The sequence below is a fragment of the Myotis daubentonii genome, chromosome 7 (genome assembly GCF_963259705.1).
Source record: "Myotis daubentonii chromosome 7, mMyoDau2.1, whole genome shotgun sequence".
NCBI classification, from domain to species: domain Eukaryota; kingdom Metazoa; phylum Chordata; class Mammalia; order Chiroptera; family Vespertilionidae; genus Myotis; species Myotis daubentonii.
In genome coordinates, this window is record NC_081846.1 from 16800715 (window position 1) to 16816962 (window position 16248).

The following is a 16248-nucleotide window of genomic DNA, read 5'->3' on the forward strand; positions in this document are numbered from 1 at the left end:
TCGGTTGTGGGTTCTGTTGTTGCTGGGATACTGTGGGCCCCGAATCTGGTTTACTGCACACTTGCATTTGCGTTCCACACCCTGTATGACAGCAGCTTTGCAGAGTGCCCTCTCACACTCCGGGACCCCTCGGGGGATGTCAGAGAGCCGGTTTCAGCCCAATCCCCACAGGACAGGCCAAGAGACCCACATCTGCCAGAGAGATGCTGCTCACTCCACAGACACCCTTTGAGCCCAGCACCACCGCAGGTGTGGCTGGCCGGGGAGGGACGGCTGGAGGTTGGCTCCAGGCGGTGTCCGGCCCATCTCACCCAGTCCTGCCCCACCGGCCACCTTCTAATTAATTTCCTTTCAATGTGCACGAATCTGTGCATCGGGTCACTAGTAGAGCCATAAAGCTCCTTTCTCTTTCGTCTAGGAGTTCAATTTCTATTCTTATTCTGGAACGCCCTTGGGTGTCACTTTGTATATCATTAATTACACCTGAATTTTATTTCTCCTAACAAAGTTAAAATGCTCTGTATTCTATATGCATCCACTGGGGGTGGGGGGGAGGAGAGGAGTAATACTTTTGATGCCCAGATGTTAATCAGAAGATAGTGTTTCTGGAACTATTGGAACAAAAAAAGGTTAACTTCACAGCGAGGTTTCAATTTCTTTCTAACTAAATATTGAGTAAATAGAACTATGCTTAGAGAAAAGGGCATGCTGACCTGCACTGGAAAGCACATTTTTTATTTCTTCCCTCACTGTCAGAATGTATCACACATGTCATGAATATAAATAGGGTAGACCTGGGTCCAAAGTCTCTTATTAATAAGATGCTTATTCACCTTCACCAGTTTGTTTCTTTGCTAATCCTGTGCAAATCAAAAGGGGAAAACCCCAAATTACACAAGAAAGATTGCTGAATGTTAATCTCGCTTAAATTAAGTCAGAAACTCCAGAGACTTTTCTAATTCTATTTAAATTAAGAGCCTCGGCTTCTAAAACACATGTCTAGGCATAGAAAGGAGAAAGAAAAGTAAGAGTTAGACGTAAACAAATGATCAAATTGAAGTAAGTAAACATGCGTAATCTTTTTAGTTCAATGTAGATTCATGTCTACCCACTTCCCCTCTGCCTGGATCATTTCCTGTGGCCAAAAAACCCACGTTCATTTCATTCATATTTAAGCTATCAATTTCAAGCTTTCTTTCTTTATATTTAGATCATTTATTTAGCCTGGTTCCTATAACAATAAAAGCATAATATGCTAATTAGACCAGATGTCCTTCTGGACCTCCTTCCTTCCAGATAAAGCCGCAGCTGGCGGGGGGTGGGGGGGGGGGTGGGGAGGGGGCACAGCAGCAGTATGCGGGGCCGGGGCCAAGGCCCTTGCACAAATTTCATGCATCGGGCCTCTAGTTTTCCTATAAAATTACTAATATTGAGACTAGTTACATCTCTTTATGTAAGACAACTTGATTGTCATGGAAATGATAAAAAGCATATAATTTGACTTCATAGCACAGAAGCATGATACAGCTTCATTTTAATAATAATCACAAAAAAACAGGTGTTTTACATGCTTCCTCCATAATTATTTTTGAGCTTTTATATTTATCAATCTACAAAAACATTATGCAGGTAGATTAATCTGTACTGCCACTTTACTAAGAATGATGATGGTGGTGATGAAATTATTTTGCTCTTACATTTGACCATGACCATGTAAACGTCAATAGTGCAGATAGGAGGTTGGGGCAAACGTTCTCCTTTCTCTAATAAATCAGGGATTTCTCGGGTTGGAATTCCATCGTAGGGTTTTCCTCCAAATGTCATCAGTTCCCATATGGTGACTCCTAAATTGGAGATCAAATTCTTATGTAAGCATGTTAACAATAGATTTTGAACAACTGAGCAATACACAAGTGGCAAAGGAATGCTCCCCAGAGGGCAATCAAAAATAGATTTAAAAAAAGCTCTTCTGATTCCTATATTCGTTTAGACACCCAATGACAAAATCTTTGTAAGAAATTTAATTACTTTATTATTGTCTTGAAAGTTTCAATGGGTAACCAAGACAATTCAGGATGGATGTCAGAATAAAATGTCTGTTCCCCATTTATTACTTATAAGTAATGCTGATGTTTGCTGACCCGAGTTAAGTTTCACTAGACCACATTAGAGCAGGAAAAACCATTTATTTACTCTATACACGTGTATTCAGCACCAAGTAAACACGATTGCAGGTAAAATCTGATATTGACTAAATTCAAGATTAACATATTTGCTATTAAATGCTCTAAAGGCTAAGCTGGTGTTCCTGAGTGATTGGCTTTTGTTAGGGTAAATAATTGTGGCTCCCTTTTTAACTAACACAAATATAACAGTGGAATAAAAATAGATTCATTTCTTCAGGACATATGAGAACCTGAGTGAGAAATAATCCATATGTAAGATATTATACATGTGAAGTGGGGATCACAAAATTGAAAGAAATTAATAATCATTTTTTTCTTAGATAATAACATCACATTCTTGAATTATTAGAACATTGATTTTCTTGGTAAAAGCAAACACCTAAAATATGAGCATGAAGACAGTCAGCCTTGATGATAATAATGATTTTGATTTGAGCAATAATACATACATTACAGATCTCTTCTTCATTATAATCTAGTAATTATATAACTAAAATATATAGTTTTCCTGAGGATAAAGACTCCACATTCAGAAACAGGTATCTGGGCACAATAGTTTTACCAAGAGAAGTGTTACTGATGCATATATTCAGTATGTTTTAATGTAAAACCTATTAATTAAGGCTATGTTTTCTTTTCCACTGCCATCTGTAATAAATTATTCAAACTGAAGTCTTTTTTAAGCTCATAACACTTCTATGAATGAAAAAAAAGATGTTCTATGGAACCTCACAGGGTGATCTGATCATAAATTTCTAATTGGGCAGCTCATGGTGGGTAGTCATGTCCTAGGCATATAATTTTTTAGTATCATATAACATTTTAGTATCATTCATTTACCATAGCTCCAAACATCACTCTGATGGGTGAATTTCCTATAGTGTATACACTCCAAAGCCATCCATTTAATCGGCATCTATAGAGAAATAAAAAAGTGAAAATTTTATAGTTATATAAAAATATTTCCTATATTGATTTCTTAAATGTGAGTCTTGCTTCAATTATATTTTTTGACTGTGTACTGCAAATGTAAATATGTTGTTTTCAATACAGGGAACAAATAAATTGACCTTTATAAATTCTTAAAATGAGTTAACCCAAAGATATATTTATTTTTTAAAATCTTCATAAACAGAGAAAAGGAAAATAACAAAATAAGCATCATTTTTTTATAATTCTTAATTTATCTAGTAATTAAACTTAGCTAATATTGTTTTACAATTCTAAACACCAACACATGTACTTCTATAAAATGGGATCCTATTATATCTCCTCCAAAATCAGATTCCTTGAATTCTCACTTATCCCTTCTCACCCTCAGACAAATGTCAGCCCACCAGTAAAATAGACTCTCCACACTTGCCCCCTTTCCTCTCCTTTTATATAATGTGTTCACTAAAACACCTAATAAAATAAAAAAATCCAAAGTTAGTCTTGCTCTGGTCCTCAACCACAAATGATCTCTCTCATCTTGATTAGTTAGTGTTGAAAATGTGTACCATTTTCAGTACAGAAATTATATAAAAGAATGTGAGGGAATCAGTACAAAACCCACCATCACTACATGCAAAACAACGCAGCTCACATACCCTGCTGCTGATGGGTCAGCAGAATGGGTTTCACTATGAAGAGTGGCATTATATAGCTGAAAATATAACTAGATTCTATGGAATAAAGATAAACACTGCTACTTGGCAGTTGAAAGCATAAAACTAAATAGGCCTTTGAAAGCATGAGGTTGGCTGCTCACCAAGGTGATACCAAGGTAACTTCATGACAGAATCATGGCATTCAGTGAAAGGGAACAGAAGACACATTGAAAATAATTTCCCTATGGGCAAGGCGTTAGCTGACTTTATGGATTGCGGACATTGTGGTGAAGAAGTAAGTTTAAATCACAGGTGGCTTGATAAAGACTTAATGGTTACTAGGCATTTAAAGCTATAATGAATCTTGCTTTAGACGAATCTTACAGCTGTATGTTCTCAAGACAAGTGAAGTCATGTGATTTATAGACTTTTGCTCCTGTGCAATCTTGCAGTGAATTTCAAAGCTGTGGTCTCAAATTGCTGTGATTAGGTAATAAACAGGCAAAATAGGCTAATAAAATCAAGGAAAAAGCCAGACAATACTACAAAACTGCAGTTGTATTTTTAAAAATAAATTTTGTAATTTTGTGCCTTGTGATAATATTTGAATACATGTGGTTGTAGAAGAACTGAATATAAAAATCAATGCTAAGCACTTGGAAGCCTATCACTTCAAAATATTTACAAAATATATTTGGATGGTCCATGATGAATGATATATGAATGGCAATTTTTTTTGTTAGTATTAGCTTTGGGTCACCAGAAGTTAAGGCTGCATTTTTGTTTTTTCATTTGGCTTCTCCTGATCTAAGGTCCCCCAAGTCCAGCTAGAAGGACCTCCACAAGAAAACCATACTGGTTTGTTAGCCAAGAATGGGAAAAGACAGGACGTAAGCCATGAACAGCTGGTGGGTTAGAGAGGCAGGGCACAGCTGTCAGGCAGAGCCTGGGGCTGGAGGGTCAGAAAAGTTAGGAGAAATTGTAGCTATTCAGACTCCTGGGATATAGCAAGTTACATTTCAGTGGAAAGAGTTAGGTAATAAATAAAGTAAATTGGTAACTCCTACACTATGATAAAAGCTAAAAACAAAAAAAAAATCAGATAAGAGGAATCTGTTTAATCTGTTATAAAAGGATTAGAAGTTGAATAGGATGGTCAAACTTCCTGTGGGTCTAGGTAAGCTTCTCTCCAGCCTATGAGAGAGCAATTGTATTCTCTCTGAGTCAGTTCTATGCTTTTAGGATCAATGCAACAATTTCTATAGGCCTTGATTACAGTTTAATTTCTGGAGTCCCTCCCTAAGGACCCGCCCACTTTCCCACACTGGGCTTGACATAAGGACTGCCTGGGTCCAGACATGCATTGTTTTGTTTGAGCTACTTTTGAGAAAGAGAAGTTGGCAATAAATTCTCTCTGTGTATTTTTACCCTGGCAGGAGAAAATGTAAATGGTAGAATTGGGATTATGTAATCTCTTAAATCTCAGGCTTATTGACTTCTTCCTATAAAATATAAGTAAATTAAAGGATACCATAATATGCTTACAAGCAACATTGCTCTCAGAAAGATACTCACCTTTCCTCCATCAGCATTATACTCCTTTTCATCTCCTTCCAAGAGTCTGGCTAGTCCAAAATCTGTGATTTTAACATGGTTTGGAGATTTCACTAAGACATTACGGGCCGCCAGATCGCGATGAACAAGCCGTCTTTCTTCCAGATACATCATTCCCTGAAACACACCAAGTTCCCCAATGACAGTCAGTTAATGCCTCATCTTTTCTGTTGACTAAAAGGGAATTTTCAGCATTTAGCTTAAAATGCTTAATTTTTCTAAGTGAAGTAGATTCCTGGAATATTTTCAAAATTAGGGAAAACCTGGGATAAAAAAAGTCAACAACAAATAGCTTTGTGCCTTTTCTCCCTGGATTCCTATAAAGAAGAATAAATTACCTGCACACAAGCTAAACGTTAGATCATTTTTTCCCTAGAGACTTGATGTTCTTTTGAAAACACTCTCATTACTGAGGTGTGCAGGTGTCTTCGTAGATAAGCTAACATATATTTGGAATGATCCACATATTCCTAATTGTTTTCTTCTCAATAACTCCTGTGCCATGTCATCTTCCCCATACATGCCTGCTCCAAACAAATACAACTATTCATAACTTTGGAAGGTATTTCATATAAAGATTTGATGATGCCAAAAATCACTATCATAGGTTCTATCAAGGCTGCAGAATTACATTATTCTTATTAATTATGCAAAAAGTGAAGAATACCCTGCAGCCATTAAAAGCCTGTAATTTAAAAAAGGCTTCAATGACATTTGTAGTGGTTATAAGAACACATGAATGAAATTACATAGTTTTAATGACCCTCAAAATAGCTTTTAATATCTTGTCTTCATGAAACAGATAGGGTAATTAAAAATAAAATGTATTGCTGATTGCCAACAAGAGATATAGCTGGCTTATCCTACAATATAACATGTATATATGTGTATATATATATATGTATTCAGATATGTATATGTTATATCTATGTCACTTATGTATAGATAATATATATTAGTATTTACAAAGATTGTTAAAATTTCATAGAAACAATAATTATTAATGGTTACCTCAGCAGTAGGGGAACTGCGAGTCATTATACACTAGCTTTAATGAAAAGGTTAATATAAAGCCAAGGAAATGAATTCAGAGGCCTAGAGTGAATATATTTTGTTTAAGTAAATATATTTTTATTAAAGAGTTAGAGGGTATTCTTTATTGGAGGATTTCAGTGGTAAAAAAGAAAAGGTTGTCATTCCAAAGCAAATCAGAATTTTTGTAAATGGTTAAAGCATACTCTCATGCCAATTGCAAATCAATGCAGTTGGCAGTTAACATTACAACTTCAGGACTTTGAAGGATTAATGGTTTCTGATATCAAAACAAAAGCTGTGGAAAACAGACACATAAATCACACAGGTCAGAAAATTATGAACTGTATGCCCAGTGTAGTGTAAAGAGAAGATTGCTTCCAACAACATCATGAGCCAAACTCTATATAAGTGTCCATTAAACACAACCAGTGGAGACAGTGCCTGAGATGGTCCAATCAGTCAGCAGTTGGTGACACCACATGTATTAGTGTTTTCTGAAAGCAACCCATGACCGGGATTTATGGGGGGTTTGCCCTCTTTTTAAAACAGTGCTTTCTATTTGATTATGCCTAACCGGACATTCCTAGAATAAAGTGAATCTGAAAACATATAGTCCTTAGAGGTGACTTGAAAGATAAAAAAACAAAGAACAAAAAAACAACATATTGCCTAAGAGATAATCATCATTCATTTTTGTCATTCTAAGAAATGTCTACAATAACATGCATTATTCTCTTTCTTACCACACTCGTATCAGAATATGGAAAGTGTGTAGGCAACTTAATATTCAGATCCACACACAATTACAGGACACACACACTATGTGCCTGGCACTGTGCTAGACACCAGCGAGACAAAGAGTCAAAGTCTTTGCATTAAAGGAGGACAGAGCTAAGTTAATAAAGTGGGCAGATGTGGAATACAAACTCCAGTGGATCGAGGTGATGCATGTAAGGCATTTAAGACAGCTGTATCTTACGGACTGTTTGTAGTACAGCCTAGCAAGCCTATATGAGAGAGAGGCTTTAAAGAGATACTGAGTGATAAGTAAGATTTGAATAATAGCCACCGGTTGGACAAGATGAAGGCAAAGCTGCAGATAGAGAGAACAAGTACAGGGGCATCAATAACATGGCATACCAGGACAAAGGCCTGTAGTTCTGTCTTTCTGAAGAATAATATATAAGGGGAAGGGAACGGTGAGTGGTAAAAACAGAAAAAAAAAAGGAGAAACTAGACCCAAGAAGCATCCCTTTCATGTCATGGTAGAGAATTTGGCCTTTCATTTTGTGCAGCATTCAATGTAGTGATGCAGAAGTTGTTTTAAAAAGGAGAGGGAGACAATTATCGGTGTCCTGAGGATAGATTGGACACAAATATAGCTGAAGTCAGGAGCCACTGCCACAGCCCAGAAGAAAAGAGATGAGAGTGTAAAATGAAGGTTGCATACTGGCAGTGTATGAGCTATATTCATTTTTCATATATATTTTTTCAGTTCCCATACCAGGCAAGTTTCAAACATCCTCTTTAGCTAATTATTAGATGTACCCCCTTGAGAGCATCTGGCCTTCTGTTTCAGGATCCCACTATTTTGCTAGTATCCTTTATGATAGTCATCCAGCTTCTACATACATGAGTGGGCAAGTCTTCAACTAAACTAGGCCAGAAAGAATATTAGGAAATAGATTTCAAGGTAAAATTTTAAAATAAAATAATTATCCTTGTTAACTGACTGAATAATAAAGGATAATAACTTGAGAATAATTTTTGTGTGTGTGTGTGTGTGTTCTATAATTGGGTAGATAATGATTCCTTTAAGTAAATATTATCCTAATGGAAATACCATGTGTATATTTCTTAAACATGTGCAGGAATAATGGTATATGCTATACCAATGGGGAACTAAAATTCACCAAGACTCTAATGACATATTCTATGTTACAAGCAAAATTTCAAAAACTCTAAAGTTCTTTGTAACTCCTTATATAAAGCCTCAGCAGGTGACATAGTATCCTGAACCTCAATAATATTTATCCAGAAAATGTATTTTCTTCAAAATAATGAAAAGTCAATTCAGGAAACCAGATGACAATCTTTATCCAATTTTCAGCACCCACCCGACCATCATTAAAATAAACAAAAACAGAAGCATCTATGTTATTACCAAGCCATCAAAATACATTTGTATGGTTGCTTTGTAACTTGAAGCATCATTGTACAGATGCACACTTTCAAATCCTTAATTTTGAATGCCACCTTAGTTCTACTTTCACACCCTGAAGTAGAGTGTTGAATCGTCTATGGATTGTTAACAACAGTTTCTGCACATCACAGTCATTAAAATAGGATTTCTTTATTTGAAGTTCTCATTAGAGTCATATTCACTGCTAGATTCCTTCAAAATGAAATCACTCTTTAAATCAGAATGTGATGCAATTATGGAAGTAAGTAGTTATCAGAAACAGACAAAAATAAACTGATGTCCCTTAAAGTTCTAAGATGGTTAAAGAACAATCACTCATGGTGATAGAGGGATACAGTATTGATTGAAAAGATACCTTTTACTCTGCCCTGTTGAAACTCTCATGTCCTTGCCATGCCAGCTCAGGTGGAATACATTTTGGGAACAGTGACACTGACGATCACAGTTAAAACTGACTGAGTACCTAGAACATGGCAAACATTAAACTGAACACTTCCACATCCGTAGGTTAACTTAACCCTATGAGATGCATACTGATTTCATCCCAATTTAAATGTGAGAAAACTGATGCTAAGAGAGGTCAAGGCACTTGGATTTGATCCCTTGCTGTGGCCCCTAAATCTGCACGTTTAAGCCTACCCCCTCTCTCCATAGGTCACAGTGTCATGTGGACATACAAAAATCTATGTACACAGCACAGTCATATAACTATAAAATATCCTAGTACTTTTGAGAAAAAATATTAGATATTTCTGTGAATTTCAGGGCATAATGCAGGTGATTGAGTTATTTGCATTTATATTTAAAATACAGCTAAATAATAGAACCTTTTATAATATAGCAGGGATTTGAATTGTATAAATTGGAAACTCAGTTCTTGCTTTGGCCTCAGGGTATGCAGGATGTGTGGTGGGTTTGAGTGCAGATTCTGGAGTCAATTGCCTGAATCAAACTTGAGCTCTGCCATGTTCCAGCTGTGTGAGTCTGGCAAGTTAATTAAAATCTCTGTCACTCACCTTCCTCCTCTTAGAAACAGTCATAATAGCACCTATCTCACAGGTTGTGGTAAAGATTAGATAGATTAATATATGTAAAGCACTTAAAAAGTAACTGTCACGTAGTAAGTACAGAACAAGCATGTTTCCATTATTGTTCCATATTTAGATATAAATAGTTCTAGTGTGCATAAGAATCACCAACCCTCATTAACTTGAATTGCCTATTTCAGAAAATCTATGAACCTAAACTAATATATGTCACAGTTGGTATTCAATACATGTTTGCAAATTATGATATGTATACCCATAACCTACTTGTTATTAATGTGTAGATAGAAATTTGAGAACCATTATTGTTCAAAGTATTATTTTAATACTAATATAATACACCTGAAGATGCTATCATCTAAGGAGAAGAAAAAATTAGGGAATCTATTAAAAGATTTGGTGCCCTCCATAAATACATCACAAATTCAGGAATTTAGTGAAGACAAAGTTCATGAACAAGATAGGTTGAAATTTTCATTACTGGAGAATATTGTCCACAAGTAAGTAAAACAGTAGATCTGTTGTACCAAAGTCTCTGCCTTCTATCACTCAGTACTGAGGGGACTTTTTTGTAGACTTGTTTTAGGGGCATTTAAAAATATGTTTATATTGATTTTAGAGAGAGATGAAGGAAGAAGGGGAAAGAGAGAGAGAGAGAGAGGAAGAGAGAGAGAGAGAGAGCTGATAGAGAGAGAGAAACATGGATTATCTCTTGCATGCCCTCTACTGGGGATCGGGCTGGCAAACCAGGCATGTGCCCTGTTCCAAAATCAAACCAGTGACCTTTTGTGCATGGGATGATGCTCTACCAACTGAGCCATACCAGCCAGGGATTTAGGGGCATTTGTCTATTTCTTGGTCTAAAAGTCTGATTTTATACAAACTATTCAGAATTTATCATTACCCAAAGCATTGATAATTTTACCATTTTTCATACTTGCTCTGTATACTATAATAAGTTTTCAAGGAATGCTTATTTTCTTTTTTGCTCATACCTCTTAAAATGTGCATCAATAAATACGAACTAGCTAGAGAAAGTCAAATTTTACTCTTGATTTTCAGAAACTCATTTTAATACAAAATCCAAAGATAATTTTATTACAATTGAATTTAAAGTTTTAATCTATGGTAAGAATCAACTCATATAAACTGTTCTATAAGAAAAAAAGATCAGTGGCTTAATTTTAAAATATCAGTATTGAAGAGTACCTACCAATGACCTTCTTTTTAATCTTATGATATTTGAGTCAGAGCTGTCTAGCAAAACTGCATTATTACTGTTTTAATTCAATGTGAAAATGAATTCTGCCCAGCTGCAGGAAGCTAACAGAAGTCAAGAGAGACCAGGCTATTTCTGACAATAAATATTTGCTTCCCATATATAGGCCATGCGACAATTTCATGAAACGTGTGGAGCTAAAAATTTCAAGCTGCAGTCAGCTCTCACAGGCATTAATCTCTGGAGTTAGCAAGAGTGTTTTGTTTTTTTTTTTCCTTCTTCTTAGTTTTCATTCTAATAACCTGAAGCTTTCTTAATAAAAGGAAGCTTCGGGAAAGGTAGCTTCAAATGAAAATAACTCCTCTTTTTTACCTTTCCTTCTGAAAGTAATTCTATCCCTGAGAAAAAAATCCAACTATAATTCTCTCTACTGTTAGAGCTAAAGATATGAGCGTGTTCAAGGGAAGAAAGGGACATCCTTAATGAAGTAACTGACTTTATGCAAATAGTGAATGAGGGAAACTAAGGGGACTCTGTAATTGAATCAATGGAGAAGTCTTTTCAACAAGCAAAAGCTGGTTCATGGGAGCATAGAAAGAACACAGACCTGAATGTTGCAAGATAGAAGTCCTGGCCATGTTGCTCGCTAGCTTTATGACCACAGGTACTCATTTTACCTCTTCTATAAAAGTGACAGATTGGCCTAAATGATCTCTAGCTTTAAATTTTTATTCCATGATAGAAGGAACTGTAAAATATATCTATCTAAAATATTAAATTGTGGTCCATTAATAGACACAGAGAATAGTAAAGAATGAGGTAGACTAGATGCTCCCCCTTTAAATGTAGAATGAGAGCCATGAATATGTTTTAGCAGAAGACAAGTTCAGTGCATCCGATGTTTAAGGTGACAGACTAGAAATAAACCTGGTTACTTACTAGCTATATGACCTTGGTCAATTTATTTGTGGTTCACATTCCTTATCCATTAAATGGGGGATAATGATAGCATCTACCCTGAGGATTTTTTTGTAGATTCAATGTCATCATGTTTGTAAAAAACTTTGATATTCTAAGATACCATGGTTTTCTAAATAAACAAATAACCTCCACATTTCATCCCTCTTATTAAAAATAATCTTTGATCACTATAAAGCAAAAGAACAGTCAGCCAACTGGTTACTCAGCAGGGTTAGGTGAAATACCTTCTGTTTCTCATTTTATTTGTTCCTGAATGTTCTTCCTATCATTCTTCTCAGAGGAAGAATGCAGATTCACACAACTCTCCTAAACTGGCTTGGAGTTAATGATGCTTAATTCTCACATCTTCCAATTGCACCTATAATCTTCAAGAGACCTGGCCAGGTTATAGTTCTTGAGATTTTGAAATATTGAAGACAACCGAATTTCTGTCATTTGAATAATGTGCAATGAAAATATTATTTGTTGCTATTTGAAACATGTTTTTCACAGAGTCCCAATAATATTTTTTGAGTGTGTTCATATGCATGTAGTAGATGCTGTGGTGTGCCAGCCAGAAACCTCTGAGGTACCAAAGTATGGATAAGCTCAGCTTTCAAATGTGTGGGCTTCTGATGGCTCTCATTAAAGTTCCATCAGTTTTGAGACATTAAAATCCCCAACCCAACTGTAAAGGGAGCCACGCTGCAAGGGTTTCACCCTTTCACAGGAGGCAGCTACACTCAGCAATCACTTGATACAGGGTTACAAAGGCCATACCCCCTTGGACAATTATGACAGGCTATTCTGGCTCCAGGGTACTACATAGGATCGGATGAGACCTCAGTTGCAATTTAATGATAGCCCAGAATTTCCCTCTATGTAATACTGCTTTTCACTGCCTTGTAGATGTTGTTCCTGAGAACACTTGCCAGATGACATCCTGCATGTAAGTCAGTCTCAGACACTGTTTTCTGGGAGCCAACCTAAGGTAATGTGTGTGAATTTCTTCTTTGTTTTCTTTTGTAATCTCAGGTACACATCATTTTGAGCTAACCCTACTCTATAATTCAAGTGTGTTTTTATTGCTGTTCCCTTCCATTCTCCACCCCAATCCCATTTTTTCTATCCATGATAAACATCCACGGCATCATCCTCTTCTAATCCATCATCCATATTTTACATATTTTATCTATATTTTTATAAAGTGTATTTGCTATTTCTAATACATAAATAGTATTATGTCTTAAATAGGTTCATATTTTGCTCATTATGCTTTCTTTAGATTCAAATATGTTGCTATATGCAATCCAGTTTATTGCTTATTATGGTTGTATTAAATTCTACACACAAACTCAGACATATACACATATATCACACAGGCATGCACTGTCATTTTATTGTCTATTTTCCTATTGATGGACACCAAACTTATCTCCATGTCTTTGACACTAAACAAACGAAATTGAGCACTAACACAATTTGTGCGATCCTATAAATTTGCTTAACAATATAAATAATGTGCTGTTTAGTAGTAATTTTAGCATAGGAGAATCTGGACACACAATAATAGCAATGGTCACAATGGAAAATACAACATGGAGATGTTTTTTATTTGTGAACACTGAAATCACATGGGGAGGACAAAATATAATTATGTATGTTATTATTCTGAATGTTTGTGTTTATAAAATTAATATTTATTTAAGCACTCTGTGCCATGGCACTGTTTTAAATGCTTTGTATATAGGAACTCAGAAGGACCAAAAGAGATTTGTGCTACTGTTATTCCCATTTCAAGATAAGAAAACTGAGGACCAGAGAAGTAAGATACTTGACCAAGGGTCATAGCTAGTGGAGGACAAAGCTTAGAACAAACAAGACTTGATTTCAGGCAGCTTGACCCTAGAGGCGATAATTTTACCATTATAGCCATAGACTATGAAATCATATATGAAACTAATAAAAGACAGCTTATGTAACTGAGTGATTATTGTACAGAAAAGGGGCTCTCTGGGAATTCAATGAAATAAAGACTCTTGTGCATAATAAACATTTGAGACTTATACCGGTAAACAGACCTGTTTAATTTTTCTGGGTTCCCTAGTATGGTGCCTCTGGAGGCACTTTACACACTGTTTGTGAATTGAACTTAGTATTTTTGACAATTTTTAGATTGCCTGTCATTTAATTACATGTTTGTAGTTGGGTTAAATGAATGATAAAACCGAAAATTTGCAAGGTTGTCCAAGCAGTAGCGATTTTTCCCTTGTAGTGCAGGTGGAGCAAATTGCAAAGATTACAGTATTTGTGATGAAACAGAGTGCAGCAAACCCTGCAGCACTTAGGCCCAGACCCCGGAAGGTGAGATTAGAATATCAGCAGGGGTGTATGTGGGCTTGTTTACAGAGTTCTGAAGCTGGCAGTGATAATGGTATCTTTGTTGTCTTCTTGTTCCGACATTTCTCCAAAAACGCCTCTAAAATTGCATTTGCTACCCTACCCAAACTTCTGAAAATTTTCATTGGAAGAATTTGCAGGTCATCCTCCTTGGAACTCAAACTTCTCTTAAAGAACAAGAAAATAATAATAATAATAATAAAATACACAAGTAAACAAAGGAAGATTAAAAAGCATAAGTGAGAAGCTACTGCTTTCCTACTAGATAAATTGCAGGTAAAAGCTCATTGGCCTGGAACAAGGGAATACTAACCACAGCACAGTTTTTCCCTCTCCCTGACCTCTTGCCAATATAATTACAATGGGAGGAGTGAATTGTAGAGTGTCCACACTCTCAGAGAAGTATACTTAGAATGGATTACTTCTGCTCCTTAGGCAGCTGATCAATAAAGACGTGGGTTGCATTGAGAACAAAGATATCTGTGGGATGCAGTAGTTACCCTCTGTGTCTCTTAAGAAATTAATTAGAAATCAATGAAGTGTGCAACCTATTAATACAGCAACCTCTAGATTAACAGATAGAAGCTGAGCCATTCTCTGAGCATACATATTGTGCAAATACATTCAAACGCTATAGGGAAGAGGTTGAGTATCTGACACCTTAGCTATAATTGAGCAGAAACAGATCATTCCTAATATTCTGTACTTTCACAGAATTGCATGCTGTGGGTTGAAAGCCATGCAGTTCAATAAGTAGGAATATGTCTATACAATTTTCTTACAATAATGGTATCAATTTTTCTGAAATATTCTTGTCACAAAACAAAACTTCTGCCATCATGCAAAATTAAAGAGTTTCAGTGAGTGTTTTCTTGAGTGTAGTTTACTCGCTTATGAGTTCAGGCAGTTGAATTTCATTATAACCACTGGATATTTTTTAAATAAGTATCTTCTCAAGAAGAGAAAGTGGAATTCCTCGAACACTAAGTGCTCTCCAGGGCCGACTGTGCCAACGCTTATCCAGCACATGTAACACTCACAGGGTGATACCCACACACTTCCCACTGGGTCAACTAGCTACTTCCCGATCATCGGCTCTGACCCATGCTCCTCTGCAAAGCCCTCAAAAGGATCTGAACCTGAGCTTTCAGTTTTCCTCTCAGTCCCTTACAGTTGATTTGGAAGCCCAGTGTGATGCATCTCCTTTGTGTTAATCTTTGCACGCTCCCTCTGACAGAATCCCAGGGCTTTCTCTCTAACCCCTGCAAAGGGACATAAGAGAAAAAGATTCTTGCTTTATATTTTCACTCATTTTCTAGCTCAACATCATCATAGGAGCATCAGATATCACATAATTATGAAAGGAGGATGGCCTATTCCTATTTTAACTGGTAAGAAGTTGTCTTCTGGGTTTCTGTTGTATTCATAGGCTTCAGGATACAGACAGTGTCATAGAAATAACACAGATTTCACTTTTTTTCTAGGCTCAACCTGCTTGCCCCTTAGAAATATTCTAGGTATTTCTGGGGTTCCCCAGGGAGCCTCACAGATGCTCATAAATACTTTATTGGTTCTTTATCTCAGGACTCTTTACTGGCATCCATCGTCATTGAACCCTCAGGTTGAACTGCTGTGAAAATGCTGGTGTCTTTGTCCCCACCCCCCTCTAACACATGTGTGTACACATGCACACACGCATGCACATGCATAAGCACTGAATCACCTCTTCCCTCCTGTAGCTAAAGAAAGTCCTTAAGCAACTTGACTCTGTTTGTCACTCTAGCTTCTTTTCTTTGAACTCCTCAGCTGGAACTCTATGGCCCAAGCTAACCTGAAAATTCTCTTGGCTTTCTTGTCTTTGAACTTACTGTTCCCTTTACTTGAAACACCCCCTTGCCATACATTACTACACTCCTCCTACCATGTTTTAAACAGATGCTCTATCCACTGAGCCAAACTGGCTAGGGCTGTGTTCTGATGTAAATGAATGTAAATG

At 36.4% G+C, this 16248-nt stretch overlaps 1 protein-coding gene across 1 annotated transcript in view; it reads right to left on the minus strand.

Annotated features, from left to right (window-relative positions):
- The window catches only part of ERBB4 (erb-b2 receptor tyrosine kinase 4), a 922327-nt gene that overhangs the window by 49710 nt on the left and 856369 nt on the right, over nt 1-16248 (minus strand). The window contains exons 21-23 of the mRNA XM_059703027.1: nt 5351-5506; nt 3027-3102; nt 1698-1844 (exon numbers count right to left, since the gene is read on the minus strand). Of these exons, the coding sequence (XP_059559010.1) occupies nt 1698-1844; nt 3027-3102; nt 5351-5506 (379 nt within the window). The remainder of the gene's footprint in view (nt 1-1697; nt 1845-3026; nt 3103-5350; nt 5507-16248) is intronic.